This window comes from Pholcus phalangioides, unplaced genomic scaffold (assembly GCF_987345545.1).
Source record: "Pholcus phalangioides strain wild (caught in Gottingen) unplaced genomic scaffold, Ppha-v1.0 ptg000008l_1, whole genome shotgun sequence".
Lineage (NCBI taxonomy): Eukaryota > Metazoa > Arthropoda > Arachnida > Araneae > Pholcidae > Pholcus > Pholcus phalangioides.
This window is the reverse complement of record NW_028301601.1, coordinates 3,780,717-3,796,908: the sequence shown is the minus strand read 5'-3', so window position 1 is coordinate 3,796,908 and position 16,192 is coordinate 3,780,717. Positions and strand designations below refer to the sequence as shown.

Here is a 16,192-nt window from a genome sequence, read left to right as displayed (position 1 = left end):
GTCAAGGGGATTCTGAGATAAACCTGGTCTTTCATCTGTCCGACGCCATACCATTGGTTAACAACACAAATGAAATACTTGACCATACGCTCTTCTTTTGAAGAAACTGCCCTGTTTTTTTATTGATCCAGAATTATTTCACTGTTCTTAATTATGCCAGCTAGAGTTAAACATCATTCGCGCCGAAATACTTATTCTATTTCAAGGTTCCTCTGGCGGAAACTTAAGGGAGTAGTTTTTATGGCGCTTCAGACAAGTAAGAACCCAAATTCTTTCTTTACCTGCTCCCGAAAAATGATTGAATGGGGTTTCAGCCCTGGACGATTCTCATTTTTTGGTGTTTTATCACACTATAAATTTACTATATAGAGTCTTGTGACAAATTTGACCAGGGGTGGAGGGAAGTCAAAGATCCCAGCCTATAGGGCCCTGCTGCAGGATGTGGGAGGGGAGCATGGCCGAACCAAAATGCACACTTGCCCCATGTGATAGAATCCATTCTTGTTTCCTGTTGGTACAGTATTATGGCCCTCGGTCGTATGTGTTCCCCAAAGTTTTCTGAACATTCCCATTGCCAAGTTATGGCTCAAAAGAGTGACTGCAGGGTGTCTCGTGAATTTGTATTAATCGAAAATTTAAAAAATTTATGTATTTATACAAAAGCTTGGGCTGCTGGCCCTGCTTACAGCTAATTTTGGATTTAAATCTCATTCATTAATAAAAGAATCGTAAACAAAAGGGAAAATTTATTTGAACCATGAAAAGCCATAAAAACTAATTAACAACCTTAGTATGTAGAGAACCCTGCAATGTAATAAAAAAATGCTCCTGCAACCATTAGCCAACATTATATGCGTTGAGAAGGGAAATATGAATATCTGACTGCTTCAAAAGTTTGAGAAGCGAAGGAAATCATAGACCTTCATCACTTCTAATCATATTTTAGTCGAGTGTTGGGCCATTCCCCAGCGCGACCCAACCCGCAAGGGTAAAAGGCTTATATCCCGGGAGGGACAGAGCCTGGGTCGTGTCTGGTCTGTCGGGCCATTGAAAGGGAGATGCAGCCTTGATTCTTCTTCCAAAGTTTGCTTCTGGATGAGTCTTAACTTTGGTTAGTTGCCCACCCAACAAACATCTTTATTGACTTTTTATTTGTGAGGTTGATGAGAACCCAATCACCAACCTTTGCTTTTGGAATGGTTTTTGACACTTAAATGTTTCTTTCTTCCTCTTTTTCTCGTCACTTTCAGGTCTATAGAAACAACTAATGCTGACTCTGGAGCTTTATCCGTTTCTTTAGTTTTACACCACAGTTAATGAAGGTATGGGGATTAGAATAAATTTTTTTAGGTTTCACTTGCTTTTTAGCATATGAAAAATGTGGAAAAAAAAGCGTAACCCTTTTAATTCCTACTTTCCCTGCAGCAATAGATATTTGGTGAATCCACACTTTCAGAAATGGTTTAATTTGAAAGAACACAACAGGGTTAGCAATGTGATTGTGAATCTAACTTCTCCACATGAAGTTGTCTTGCAACATTGTAAAGCCACGGACACATTCGTGCCAAGGCTGGCCTAATACTTGGGTTGAAAGCTGGAAGGTAGTCGACCCCTAAAGCAGAATATGCTGAAATGTGCGACATACGTCGCAGAACAATCTGGAAGAATTTTAAGAAAAGTGTAGAAAAACGCTATTATGTATATTCGAATTTTTACCGCAGAACATTTTCAGTCAGCTGAGGGCTCCTTGCAGAACATCGCAAAATATTCTGCTTTGGGGTACTCGACCAGCATTCCAATACCTTCCAGCCTCGAACATTTGATGATCATCGACAGTGGTGGAACCGCCACATTACTTGCCCATGGAACGTATTGAACTGCCTTGACACGAGTGTAGCCATGGCTTTTAGAGACAAAAACAGCTAATCTTTTATGTAAGTAAGAGACCTGCAAAACAAAATGCAAAAGAAAAATTCCACCAGAAACCCACTTCCAAAAGCTCTAACCAAATTTCGCAAATCGTGTGGGGTTCCACTTACCCCTGATTTTCACTCAACTCAGTGTACCTTAACAAATATGTGTTGATCGATAGCAACCGATGGATGATGCATTAAAAGAAATTGACGAGGTCCTGTCAGCTGCGCCTCATAACATTTAAATCTATGCAAAATATATACAACACTGTGTACCTGAAAACGCTAAGCATCGTGTGGTGCCTTAAACATTCTGAATATGTTAAAAAAAGAAAACCTGGCAGGATCATGACAGCAAATCTTCTGTGTAGTATTTGTCGAGTTGTGCTTTGATTATGGGAAGTAAATAGCAGTTTTTCTAATGTATTTTTTAGAAGTATGATGGAATCAAACTTCGCACAGCGAGGGTGTCCATTATTTCGCAATTTATTTATATTATTGTCAAACTCATGTTTTTCTAGCTCTGAACATAATTTAGCTATTACCCCCCGACGTGAGTTAAAACCTGTGTGTTGTCAGTATTTGTTGATTAATGATGGAAATATTGTTTTTTTTGTGTTTTTTCCCTCGCTCTACTTTTGCCGATAGTCATCATATTGTACACAATTTGCCTGTTATATTTAATTTTTATTTATTCCAGAATTTTTTCATGAATTGTTTTTTTAAACATGCATTAATTTAAAAAAAATGACAAAAAAACAGACGAAAATCATCTAAAAATAAAGGCCAGTTTTAGTGTTAGTTTTCGGTGTGATTATTCAAGAACGGTATCATTTTATACAAAACCACACGCAAGAGCTTGTAGTGCAAGTGAATTCTGGATGGGTTTTCTTCCAAGCACCATCTCAACATCACACATCCGGAGTGATGAAGTCCCCTTACATCACTGAAAACTCCAGCCTACCAATTTTCATACTTTCAAAAATCATGGTAGAAATTACATGATGCAAGGCCTGCTGTGCGTTAATACAGCTCTGGCTTTTCTATCTAATTTCTCGGGGTGTCTAGCCAGCGACTTCAGGCAGATGCTATTGAAATCCGGACAGTGAATGGGCCAAAACAATCATTTCACACTCAAGTCCTGTATCAACACACAACAACTGCATTTCTATGGCACAATCAGTGCCGTCTTAAGGCACGGGCTCACCTGGCAGCCTAGAGTGCTGAGGGGGCCTCATGAAAATAACATGATTTAAAATTTTCTGAGTTAGTATGCAAATTGGTAGGTAGGAATTTCTAGCCAGATAAGAGGGGGAACTGAGAAAAATCACTTTGTCCCTGAGGGCCCATCATGCTCTTAAGACAGACCTTGGGTGCTATCGTTATTTTCTTGAATTAATTGGTATAGTATTAGCACTGCTAAAGCATACAGGAATGACTGAAATGTCAATTATTTTTTTCCCAATTTTATTATCGAAGATGGGAATATAACACTGAAGCATAGATGCTTGGACAATTATTGGTGAGATAGTTCTGCATAGAGAGAATTGAATGAGAATAGGACAATTATAGAGTCTATGTATGTTTTACCTCTAAAAATCATTGACAATTTTATCAGTTTCTATAGCAAGAAGTAAAAGCCTGTTATAACAAATGCTCACAATGAAGGAAAAATTGTTTAATATGGACTTCATGTAACAGGCCAAAGTTCTTTAATCTTTTTCTAGTCACGAGCGCTGCCAGTACCTATCATCAAGAGAAGAGAACCTTAACGGCAAGTTTGACATATGAATGCTTGAAATCAGGATTTCATAAAAAGACGTAGGTGCCAGTGAACAATCTTTTTTCCCCCAGGTCAAAAACAACGATTCAGGTTTTCCAGGATACAGTGCCTGCATTTGGTATTGATACTATACACCGATATAAATTTAAAAAATTATGTCTCTAGTTCTCAGGTTCAAGCAGCAACAAAAACCATGGTAAAAAAAAATGGGTCTAAATAGCATTAACATTGAATGATTTTTCAGAAATTTTGTTTTTAAACTCCTAATGATTATAATAAAATTTTTATTAATGTAATTAACACCATTCCCATATTAATTAATATTCAAATATTTCTTACATTTTACCAAAAACCCACTTTTGAAATTTATTTTTTAGCTTAACTCAATGAATTACTACCTGTTTGGAAATTCTTAATGTTATAAACCATATAATATAAAGATTTTTTTCTCCAGTTATACTTTCAGTATGCTTAATTAGAAAGCTATTTTCCAAAAACTGATAAAATTAGGCGAATATAATGTATTCAATGAAGCACAGATAATGCAGATTAATTAGCAATGATTTACAATATATGGGGTGATTATAACTAACGTTTTGATTTCAAAACACTTTAATAAAAGAACCATCATCAGAATGACTTCAAAATTTTCATGAATATTCCTGAAGCAATGGAATTTTAAATGGCAAAGGGAGAAAAATATTTAAAAATGTAAAATTAATGACACTGTACTCATCCAACACATGGGAAATTTGCTTGCAGAATGGAAATGATAGCCAGTCAGAGAAAAATGATAACTTAATTAGCATTCCACGATTTCATAATTCATGGAAACATTACAAAAATGAAGTAATTGAACAAATAAAACTACAACTTATTTAATCATCAACAACTATTTTCAATCCATTGCTGGATGAAGGTCTCCTCTAAATTTTGTTATTCTGCTCTGTCTGATGCTTTAGCCATCAAGTTGACTCCTGCCACTTTCCTGATCTCGTCAATCCATCTTGCGTGGGGACGCCTTCTCAAACGTTTAACACCACGGGGGTACCACTCTAGAATACTTGTGGTCTTCTAGAGGGTCTTACAACTTATTTAAGAAATGTTGAATATGTTGTCCACTGTGTTCTGGCTATGACGTTAAAGCACAAAAAATGCTTGTTCAACAACAGATAGATCAGTATGTCATGATGTGGATGTGCTTGCAATTCGACCACTGCACATAACATTTTGGGGTATTCCCAAAGCCAAAAGTTGCAAGGGTTAAGGTCAGGTGAACTGATGGCCAGGTGTCATGTCATCCTGTTATTCTTCAGCAGCTGCTTTGCTGGTATTGCAATGTGCATCTTGAAAAAAGTTGTACTATCCACACACTGATGTTGTTGAGGTGCCGAAATGATGTGGTTACACAAAATGGTATCCTGCTGGCCAAGTACAGCATCATCTACTTGCACATTTTTCTTTTGCCAAAGAAATTTTCATTGCTTCAGGAGTATCCATGCAAATTTTCGTCATTTTGACTAGTTCTTATTGTATAGTTTTGGAATCAGAACTCTTCAAATTAAAATCACCCTGTATATAGCTGATTATTTTTCGTAAATCTTGCTACTATACAGTAGAACCTTGATTAACTGAGTTTAATGGTGAAAGTATACAGAAAAAAAATTATTGAATATTAAGACTGGGTGATATACAGTATGAAATGCGGTACTTCTTATGGAAAATGCCTGTAATGTAACTACTAGTGTGTACACTGGTCTTTGTCCTTTAGGGACAGCTGATGTCTTTATTGGATTATAAGACCACCTGTGTGTGTGTGCCCCTAGCATGATGGTGTCACTATTGTTGCAGCTTCTTTGTGAAGAACAAAAACAAAAAAACTGTGAGAATGCACCACTATATTCAGATGGGTAATGCAATCCTTATTCATGAATTTGCTAAAAATAGAATATAGCCAACGGTTAGAAAATGCAGTAAGAACAAAAAAAAAAATTCTGGCTTTCATATATAACTTTAAATAACTAAGATACTTTATATGAAAAAAATATATACATTCAGGCCACTTTTATGAGACTCTTTTTGTCCCAGAGAATATAAAATGTAAGAATGAAATATTTTTTTTTGGCTAATAATGAACCAATATATTTTTCAAGGGGGAAAAAAATTATATTTAGGTCACTTTTTGATTTGATTTTTGAAAAAAAACCACTTGGTTTAAACCCAACAACCCTTGCAGTAACCATACTTAGAAAATTTTAGGTGTCAATGTATTAATTTCTTAGTCACCATGGAGACCTGGGACTCGTCAAGCCCTGCCCTACAGTGCCAATTTTCTCAACATGTAATATATAACAGCCTCCTGAAAGAAATATCAGTTTTTTAACCTTAGAGTTTGTTTGAAAATGAACTTAGGCAACCTATTCACATTACCATCCAGATACAGAGTAGAGATGGGGCAAATAGTGATTTGGCCGAATATTTATTTTCTTAAAATTCATCAAAATTATAAATAAAATTGTTTTAATTGAAAATGAAATTATCGGTAATTTTAAATGTGATATTAAGGCATTTCAATTATGTAATTTATTTAAATAAAAAAAACTGGTAATTAAAATATTTTTATTGTCATGATAATGAAAATCAAATTTAACGATGATATATAGTCAAACTTGGTTAATTCAAAATCACTGGAAGGAAGTTTGATTTATCCCCAAAATTTGAATTATCCAATTAATCTATCCTGGACATGTAGAAAGGCCACACACTGCAACTTAATCATCAACATTCACGGGGGGGGGGGGGGGGATAATAGTAGTCAATTAAAATTTTATCAGTTACGAAACTGTTTCCCAAATTTGAATTATTTATATCATGATTTTGATCTTAGCTACTGTTCTGGAATCAACATCACTGCAGAATTTCTTGACCATGCTTAGTCTTATTTACGGAAAAAATTCACGATCATTGGTTACAAAACTGTTTTCCAAATTTTGGTTGTCATTCTTACACTATCAATCACTTTCATTAAAAGTATTATAAAATTTGTACTCTGACGAAAAAAATTTAGATGTTTTGAATAGTACACCTTGATCCATAGATTGTGTACCACTTGATATCAGTTATGTTATTCATTCTCGATGCACTCCAGCTGAACAATATCAAAATAGGCATTTAATTATCATAGAAAGAATAGAGGAAAACACAATATTCAAAACTTTTGTTTTGAAAATTTGTTGAGTGTTCAACAACTTGATCAAATGAAACAAAAACTGGTGTGACTTTTAGAAATTTTCCAAACTAAATATTTGCTGATACAAAAATTAATTTTTTCACTCCAACTTCGAATTAAACAAGAAATTTGACAGAAAACTCCAGGGGAGTTCGTAAAAGTTTGAATTATCTTAAATTTAAATTGATCAAGTTCAAATTAACCAAGTTCTACTGCACTGTATTCAAATATTACTTAAAGAATCAATTTTTTCAGCACTTGTCATTACATCTAATCAAGAAAATATCAATTATTACTTACTGTGAACTAGCAATGCATCATAAAATTTACTACTTATTTTCCCTCTTTAAATGTTATTTGTCGCGCTTTTGCCTCTTTGAGTAGCTTAAGTTGTTTCGAGTCTAGGTACATCGTTCAGTTCATGAACTTGTGTAATTCATGCTCACTTCCACCTTATTACAGTAGAATAATATTTTCAATTTCAGGTTTTCTTTATCCTAGAAATTCATCCTGACATAGCCACTCTTACACAAAGGAATATACACCACACAATGAAAAATCAGCAAATTTTTCATTTATGTGAAAAATTCCAGTTAATATAGTTTTTTAAAATTAGTTTGTTGCACTTGAATTTACACAGATATTCAGCCAAACCGAATATTTGTCCCATCTCTGATACAGAGCCCGATTCTAGCTCAAGGGTGACTCCGAACAACGCAGCTACTTTGAAAGTCTTCACGAATAAGATCAAAGATTCTTAGTTTGAAGATGGGCATAAATAAAATTTATTGACAGGACAAATTAAAAATCTTTGCCTGTACGCTAAGACTACACTATGAGAGTTTTACAAAATTTCATTTATAAAACTCAAAAATATAACCTATAAGCACATTATTTACATTTGTGAGAATGTAACCAATAAGCTTTATGGTTGGATTTTCCAAGTTTTGTAAAAAAATCTTATCACTTTTATAGTGTAATCTCAGCCTTGGTCATGAATCCGATAATATGGCTGACTTAGGCAGGAGCCTGAACAAAACAAAGTTGAGCTCTGTATCTCAGGCTACTAATTTACTGCGCACCAACTCCGGTCATATCGCCATAGTGCAATTTCCTACTAATGGAATTGGATGGGAAATGAAGGCAGAAATGGTGGTTGCCCAAGACGCTGTAGGTAGGTAAGGGACTAATTTTCTGTGTTCTCCCCTCGGATCGAACCTGCAGACTGACTGTAGCCTTCATGGTGGAAGACGAGCATCTTACCACTGGGGAGCTTGTATCTCAGGTTAGAGCTCTGTCATCTCATGCATTTATTCAATGCACAGCGACTGATGGTTTGCCATATCTGTTAAAGCATCAGTACACAGTGCATTTAGTCAACATAAAGCAGCTAATGGCTTGTATTATCTTTTACATGTGTTTAATAAGTGCCAACATTAAGTGTACCACATACAATTTAAACTGCATTTCTACAGGATTGACACCAACTCAAAAATGGCCAACTGTACTAATTAGATCCAGTACACAATACGATCTACACATAAGATTTTTTCGATTTGATCTCTAATGCAAGATTATATAATAATATCCAGCAATCCTGATCCCACATACCATCACCTGGACTAATTTCAGCTGCCACAAAAGTAGATCTAATAAAACAAAGCATAGGTGCTAACTTTGTAGAGTCTGAATTAGGGTGGTTTTCGGGTAGGTCCGAATCCTGTATAAAAATATTAAAGGGATATTTGAAGAATTAGGAAGATATATTTCATCTTTACCAAAAAGTGACATTGTTTAAGTCACTACCGATCACCATCAAGTCGCCAATTAGTGCTAACCAGTAGGTAAAATTACTTTTAACTACTACTCCTAAATCAAATCACACCAACATCACGCAACGGAAACAGGACATGTGGTTGTCAGATGAAATCGCCAGTTTTGTACATGAAGGTATTACGAAGTAGGTAATACCTCCATGATTTCGGATATCAAAATGCCAAATAGACGCCGGCTATTTGGCAAATTTTGGCTTTTGTTTGCTAAAAATACTTTTTTTTTGCAATTTGTGATTTTTTTGACACAATCACTACAATTTATATTTGTGATGTAATTTTAAAGGATTAAATACAAAATCAACTGTCTTTTTTTATGGATAAATTCTTTGGGAATATTTTTTCCCTCAAAAGTACAAATATTTTTTACAATCACGGTCAAAATTCAGAAGATACAAGAATTTTTCGGAAGTTCAGCAGATGGAGTAGAAATTTGGGAGCCTTGGCAGTTATAACATTGTATATTAACTTCAGCAGTAAAGAGCATGCACATTACGTCAATTCCACTTATAATCTCTTGCCACACACCAAATAAACGTCCGACACAAACACATGTAGGTAGGATATGACCAACACATTCACAGCATTTTGAAGAATTGTGACAAAACTATTTTTGCCCATAAAAACAATATATATTTGACATTTAATCGTAAAACGAAACATAGGAAGGAAGAAATAACATTCCTTGATTTCTAAGATTCGCTCGCAAGGGCATTGAACACAAACAGTGATTCAATAACAGACGTGTGATTGTGGACAGACAAATCCAGACCGAAACTCACAGTAGCCATCTCAAAAATTTGTTATCTACATCAAGAACCGAGACAATATAACCGATTAGCGAGCAGGAACTATCATGCAGGAACAACTATATGGAATCAAAAGGCACTAATTTGATTCACTACAATAAGCTCTATACATAAGAATTTTCTCCGATTTGATCTCTAATGCAAGATTACAACCACTTGAGATAAATAATACATTCCCTCGACACAATTGTAAACTATCGCTACCCAAAGATGAAGCTTCACCTTCGATAACTATCAACAATGATGCACTGTCCAATTTTTCCAACTCGTACTCTGGTGCATCCACTTCAATTCTCGCAACAGCGAACTCCGGTATCGGTGGATCATATATCTTAGTAAATGAGTCTCTACTAGAATCGACACACTGGAAAATATTTTCCTCCACTGACCTACATTTATATGTCAATATGTTACACAACGTATTAACGTCTTTAAATTTCGGTGTCAGACCAGCACGGACAACATTATCTGAACACGCCATGCACTCGATACAGTCGCCTTCGAGGTATGCATGCGGCTCATTCGCAGCCAAGAACACAGACTGTCCAGGTTTCAGTGAGATGTAATTGAAGAAAAACACGCAGAAACAGCCTACGTCGCCGGGATAATGTTCGTAGACTTTGAGGAACACATCTTTCGCGGATTTACACAAGTCGCTGAGCGACGGTTGATTCTGTACATGGTATACAAGATCTTGGAGGTGCGGCTGGAACTTCTCAGGCTTTTGAGTGATCAGGGCTGTGAATAACTCCTTGATATCACCGTCGGTGCTGGAATCTAGAAAACTTTGAGCGAGTTGTGCCCCGATGGCCTCTCGTAACTGAGGTAGCTCCATGATGAATGACTTGATCTCAGAGATTGGTCTGAACCCGCAAAGTGCTTGGAAAGGCGTCAGAGCCACTGCAATCTCTGGCTTATGATTGCCATCCGGGTACTTATCCCTGGACTCTTGATGCAATCTTTGAGCTGTTGGTTTATCCGGATGCACTTGTATGGATAAGGCTTTCCTCACGGACAAGACCTTGAACAAGAAAGGCAGACCACGTGCGTCTAAACCACGTGCTCTGATGTTATCGCCGAGGCTGTCCGGATTGCGATGGATCCAGTCCATGAGTGTCATGTCATCCATGGACGGTATCGTTGACATCCCCGAGGGGTGAGTGCCCATCCACAGCTCCGCGTATGGAGTCGTGTCTTGCACATCGAAATCTTCCATGAACGAGGCTTTATAAAGCTGGGCCACGCAGCTCTCGAGACCAAGTTTACCCCATTCGTAGGTTTTAATTGCTCCACGAAGTTTAAACACACCCGACATTGTTGATTACTTCAATTCAACACACAAATTTAAGATTTTGGTCGTAACTTTTGTAGGGTGTTAGGATAAAATCGTATGTTGCATCATCTATATTATACAGGTTTTTAGTTGCAAGGATTATTTCCAGTGAAACGATTATCCTGAATATTGAGCTGACCATATTTTTTTTAAAATGGGGAAATAGGAGAAGTTAATTGTCGCCAAAAAAATGATGCCAAAGGTTACGGCAGCGCCGCACACCGCTCTTCGGGTGTCTTGGTCATCCGGGGCAATCACGCATTTTGCGCCCCTTTGTAATGTTGAAGGGAAGTTAAGGGTGAAATTTGTGCTCCCCGTGGGTGCGGGGTACCAGACTCTCCTGTTCCCCCAGTGAAGTAACGGCCGTATTCACCACTCACGGTCCTGAAACGCGGATCAGTTGAAACCCGTTTCAGTTTTAGAACGAATTTGGCATTCACCAGTGAGTCTCGAGTGCGTATCAAGTGAAACTCGGTTCAGTTGGCGAGTATTTGGCGTATATTAGCTTGGCGAGAGTAGATCCGACGCTGATTGGATGAAGGGTTTTTGATCTTCTAATGAAGTAGAAAACTCAACGGTCGGATTCTTGTGTTTACGTTTTTCAACAATTTTTTTCCCCATAAGCAAAATATGGTTTTATCCCCTTTTTAATGGAAATTCCAGCTACGGTTTTCTTTCCTACTTCCGCTATATCTGTAATGATGGTTTTTCATTTCGCTACGGAATTGCTAATATTCTCAGATTAGATAAATTATATATCGCACGTACAATCAGCTTATGCGCTTTTCATTGCTTTGAAGAAAAAAAAATGTATCAGCACATACAAATTTTATTAATCGTGAATGAAATGAAGGAAAAAAGGACGGTCGCAATTGTGTAAAATTTATATTTTAAAAAATACTAATAAATTTGGAAATTTTTCAAAAAATAATGAAATAAATAATGAAAAAGTACAAAATTCAGTGAATTTGATTTCCAAAAATTTTTTTTATGCTAATAGTAATTAGCACTAGTGCTAATAGTAATTCTTGTGATGCACATTGAACATTAATAGCTATATTTCCTATTAGCCAAATAAGTTAATATCTGAGACTGATTTTTTGTAATTTGTTGAAACTTGTATGATAGTTGCATGCAATCCTTCCTACACACAAGATGTGCCCCCTCTCAATGTATGAAATGCTAAACCCAACAGTTTTCTTTTCAACAAAAAACTGTTCCAACATGCGTACTAGTTTTTTTGATTAGCTTACATAAAAAGTTAGATTCAGTTCAAAACAGTTCATTATATTATTAAAAATCTGTAAACAAAGTTTCAAATCTGACAGTCAATACAAGCATTAGTGTACGGACAATTTTTTTTTTTTAATGTGTAAAATGCATTGCCTTTGAATCATGTTTAACTAAAGGGTAAACCAATAGCCAAGACTAAAAATTAAAAAAAACTTGACATATATCGATAGATTCAACGTCATTATTCATCAACAAAATCATTTTCCATCCCTCTTTTTACTAGCAGGATTGGTAGTTAAATCTGGATTTTTTTTAAAATATATACTGTATTTACATGATAATCACAATCTAGTAATTCGTTACTTTCAAAATTTATACTGTAACTTTAACATAATTAAGGCACAAATTCAAACTACGTAAAAAAAAGGTAACATTTTCCTCACTTAAGAAATAACGACAAATCAATTATCAAAAATAATTTATTCATATTTATATGGAAGTATTTGAGATTGCTAAAAAAATAATGGTACGTATAACACACACACAAACATTGTAAATAAATATTGAGATTTTCTTCCATGATTGAGTCGGCTCGTCTTCAGTGGCCACATTTTATCATAGATGTGTTTTTACCCTACTTTTGCTCCCAAATACTTGTTTCATCTGAAAAATTAAAAACATAGTTTTCATGAAAAAAAATTTCCCTAAAGAATGAAGCAAATCATACTCATGTGTTGTGATTTCAAATACAGTGAAATCATACTGCATAATACGAATAAAGCACATGTAATCAGCAATCACGTGGTACTAGTTATGTAATGATAGATTACTTAAATATTATAAATTTCACTCAATCATTGCCCAATGCTGGCATGAACTGCACATAAATAAGGTTCCAAAAAGTAATTTCATGAATTTTTGAATTGGTGTTTTGAGCACGAAAGGTATGATCACACACTAAAATCTCAATAAAATGATATTCTGCAAATCAAGAAAAAATATCATTGTAGAGGGATTGCTGTTGTATTAAGATTAGAGATGTAAAATTCTTGAGAATATTCTTATTATTCTTAACAAGAATATTCTCCAGTTATTTATAATATAATTATATATAATATCCTAGAGAATATTCTTTGGAAAGACTACTTTTATAAATTACTGGGGAATATTCTTATCAAAAATAATAATTATTCTCAAGTTATTTCTCATATTAATATTCTCATCTCACATCTGTAATCGAGTGGCAGCAGTTTAACATTATACTATAGGAATTTCCAAACAAGACTTTCAAAATATCGATGTAGAGGGATTTATTTTTATATCAAGTATCATTGTAGTGAGGTTTAACTGTAAATAATAAACGAATGAACTGATAATTATACACAAAATACTGATGCACAAATAGAATGAAATGAGCTGATAGTTATATGATTTTGGATAATGAGAGTGCATCACAGAAAATATTTTTTGTTGTGCACGTGTTTTCATTTGTGCAAATACTGTGGATTCTGCTTATAAAGGTTTTTTTTTTCAAAAAATTACCATGAAAAATGTAAGCGGGGAAAATGCTTTAAACAGGAAATCTTAATAAAAATTAATTCGAGCACTAAGCAGGAAAATATTATACATGGGAATGTTATAAGCGAGATCGACTGAATATAGAAGGAAAATGCCATGTTTACACACAGCAGCAAAATATCAGCAAAGTATCAAATAAATATATTCCTGCCAAGAGGTAAAAGCTAAAAAAGGTAATATATTTTGCTCGGCAATAATATAAATATTTTCATATTAGAGATGAAACATTTCATACACAAATCTATATTTTAGAGTGTTGGTGAATATTGTATTGTTTAGGAATTAAAATGCACTACTGTAATGATCGCTTTTGCCTAGTACATTTTGCGAGTTCTTAATGTATGAGGCTCCTCAAGAGAAAAAAAGGCCCCACAAAAATGAGATCTGGTTGAAATTTTCTAGAATTGACCAGGTAGGACCACAGAAAAATTTCTCGTCTCGGGGGGGGGGGGGGGGGCATCATGCTCTTAAGATGTTCCTGGTTAGGGGAAATTTTTTTTGTATACAAGTGACTATTCCTGCAATTCAAGAGAGATATTCATGACTTCTTTTCAGACCAATGATACATTATTTTCAGAGAGGAAAAAACTTCAAAAGCGTGACACTATACCCTGCCATTTTAACCTTTAGGTCAGGACCGTAAATAAGCTAGGGCATCCGGAGCACTTCCCAAGGGCCGAGAGAATGGGGGCCCTCACAAAAATGTACACTTTATTTTACATAATACTTTCAGGGGCCCCCACTCAAGAAAAAAGTCTGCATCGAGAGAGCCTACTACCAGTGCTGTCTTAACGAATGGACCTACCCGGGCACGGCCCGGGGGCCTCGAGAGAAGAGGGGCCTCACAAAAATGAGATTTGGTTGAAATTTTCTGTAATTTACCTGGCAGGTCCTCAGAAAAGCCACTTGGCCCGGGGCCCATGGTGTTCTTAAGACGGCCCTGCCCGCTACGCCCGTTTCAGGTACCATAAAGACGAATTTGTCATTAATATCAATACATGAGTATATTACTCATACAATTCTATCATTATTTGATAATGATCATTTTGTTAGCGAATGAAGTTCAGATTTGAAGGAAATCATAGAAAAGTATCATTACTCACCTTCTTTCGTCATTTGTTGATGGCTTCAAGTAGTAGTTGAAAGCTTTCATTGATCGGGGATAATTACTTAACATATATTTAATACCTAAACGCAGTCACTCATCACCTTATAATTAATAAATTATTCTAAATTCCCTATTTCATTCCGGGTCATCGTAAAAACAATTCACCGCGACCGCCAGTACTATGTCGATGTTTGCGTTTGCAGCGACGATAATGTTCACTGCGCATGCGCTGAAACTCGATCCACCCTGCTGGATCGCCGATATCGGAGGAAAGCGCCTCAATCCTTGTCCGACTCTGTTCTAGTGTCGAATTTGATTGGACGTGCGTGATCATAGACGTAAAATCAGGATTTTCTTCCTTGTAACCTTTTGCATGTGGCTTTGGCGCTGTTTTTTTTTTCAAGCAACTGTGACGTCATAGAAACGTCACAGTAGACCGCGAGGCTACCGTAACTTTTGATCCATTTGGCGCCACCATATTTCCTAGCGACATTTAATAATGGATATTCTAAATTTAACTTCAGTTCGGCAACCAGGATTGATGCAGTGGGAAGTTCACGGGACGCTTAAAACAAAGATTATGAGTTCGAGTCCCTTCGTAAAAATTCCAAATTTTTTTTTTTCTAGCATCTTCGTTTGAAAAGTTTAATTTCTTATCACATTTAATTTTTTTCTTTTAACCGTTGCACGGGATAAACATGATTTATTATATTATAATTCACCACAAATTGTCAGATGCACGGGAATGGGTGGGGGATTACCCCCGTATAATAAGTTATCGTTTATTGAATCACAAAAAAATGTTTTCTTTTTTTTTCTGATTTAATCAAAATGTGGTTCAGTTGCATCAAGTTGACAATAGTAACGGCTCGCGAAGCGAGCGCCCAGCGAAGCTGGGCCCTGCTATCATTTATTGATTCATAATGCTGATAGATTCATTAGAAAACCAAACATAGAAATTGTGTTTCGGCAAGCCACTGTATTTATTGCATGCCAATATAATTATTATTATATAATATATATCATTATTATTATGATCGTTATAGTATTATAGTTAAATTATATCATTGTAATTTATTATCGTGTGAGCAAACGAGACGTAATGACAAAATAAAAGCGAAATCGTTAATAGACGCTGGTGTTTGGCGATAAGTTGCCAAACGTATTAGCAGGAGGTACACTTTACACATACGGTGATGTTTCTATAACGTCACAGTAGCCTGATTCTGATTGGCTGATAATGCCAAAAATATAAATAAAATCGTCGTAACTACGAAGAACAGCCAAAACTAGAGAGGAAATCCTTAATCAGACGTCATTGATCACGTGATACTAACTATCCAATCAAATCCGACACTAGAAAAGAGTCGGACA

The 16,192-nt window shown here is 35.6% G+C and overlaps 1 protein-coding gene and 1 long non-coding RNA gene across 2 annotated transcripts; both read right to left on the bottom strand.

The window, feature by feature from the left end:
- Nucleotides 1-7,480: 7,480 nt before the first annotated feature.
- Mpi (mannose phosphate isomerase) lies at nt 7,481-10,923 on the bottom strand. The gene has a single exon (XM_089234025.1). The coding sequence runs from the start codon at nt 10,879-10,881 to the stop codon at nt 9,646-9,648; it is 1,236 nt and encodes a 411-aa protein (XP_089090151.1). The 5' UTR covers nt 10,882-10,923; the 3' UTR covers nt 7,481-9,645.
- A 1,670-nt stretch (nt 10,924-12,593) lies between these two features.
- On the bottom strand, nt 12,594-15,062 carry LOC149083508 (uncharacterized). The gene is made up of 2 exons (XR_016193015.1): nt 14,814-15,062; nt 12,594-12,795 (listed from the first exon to the last, which is right to left on the bottom strand). It is a non-coding gene; the product is annotated as an uncharacterized LOC149083508 (long non-coding RNA).
- Between the last annotated feature and the right edge of the window lie 1,130 nt (nt 15,063-16,192).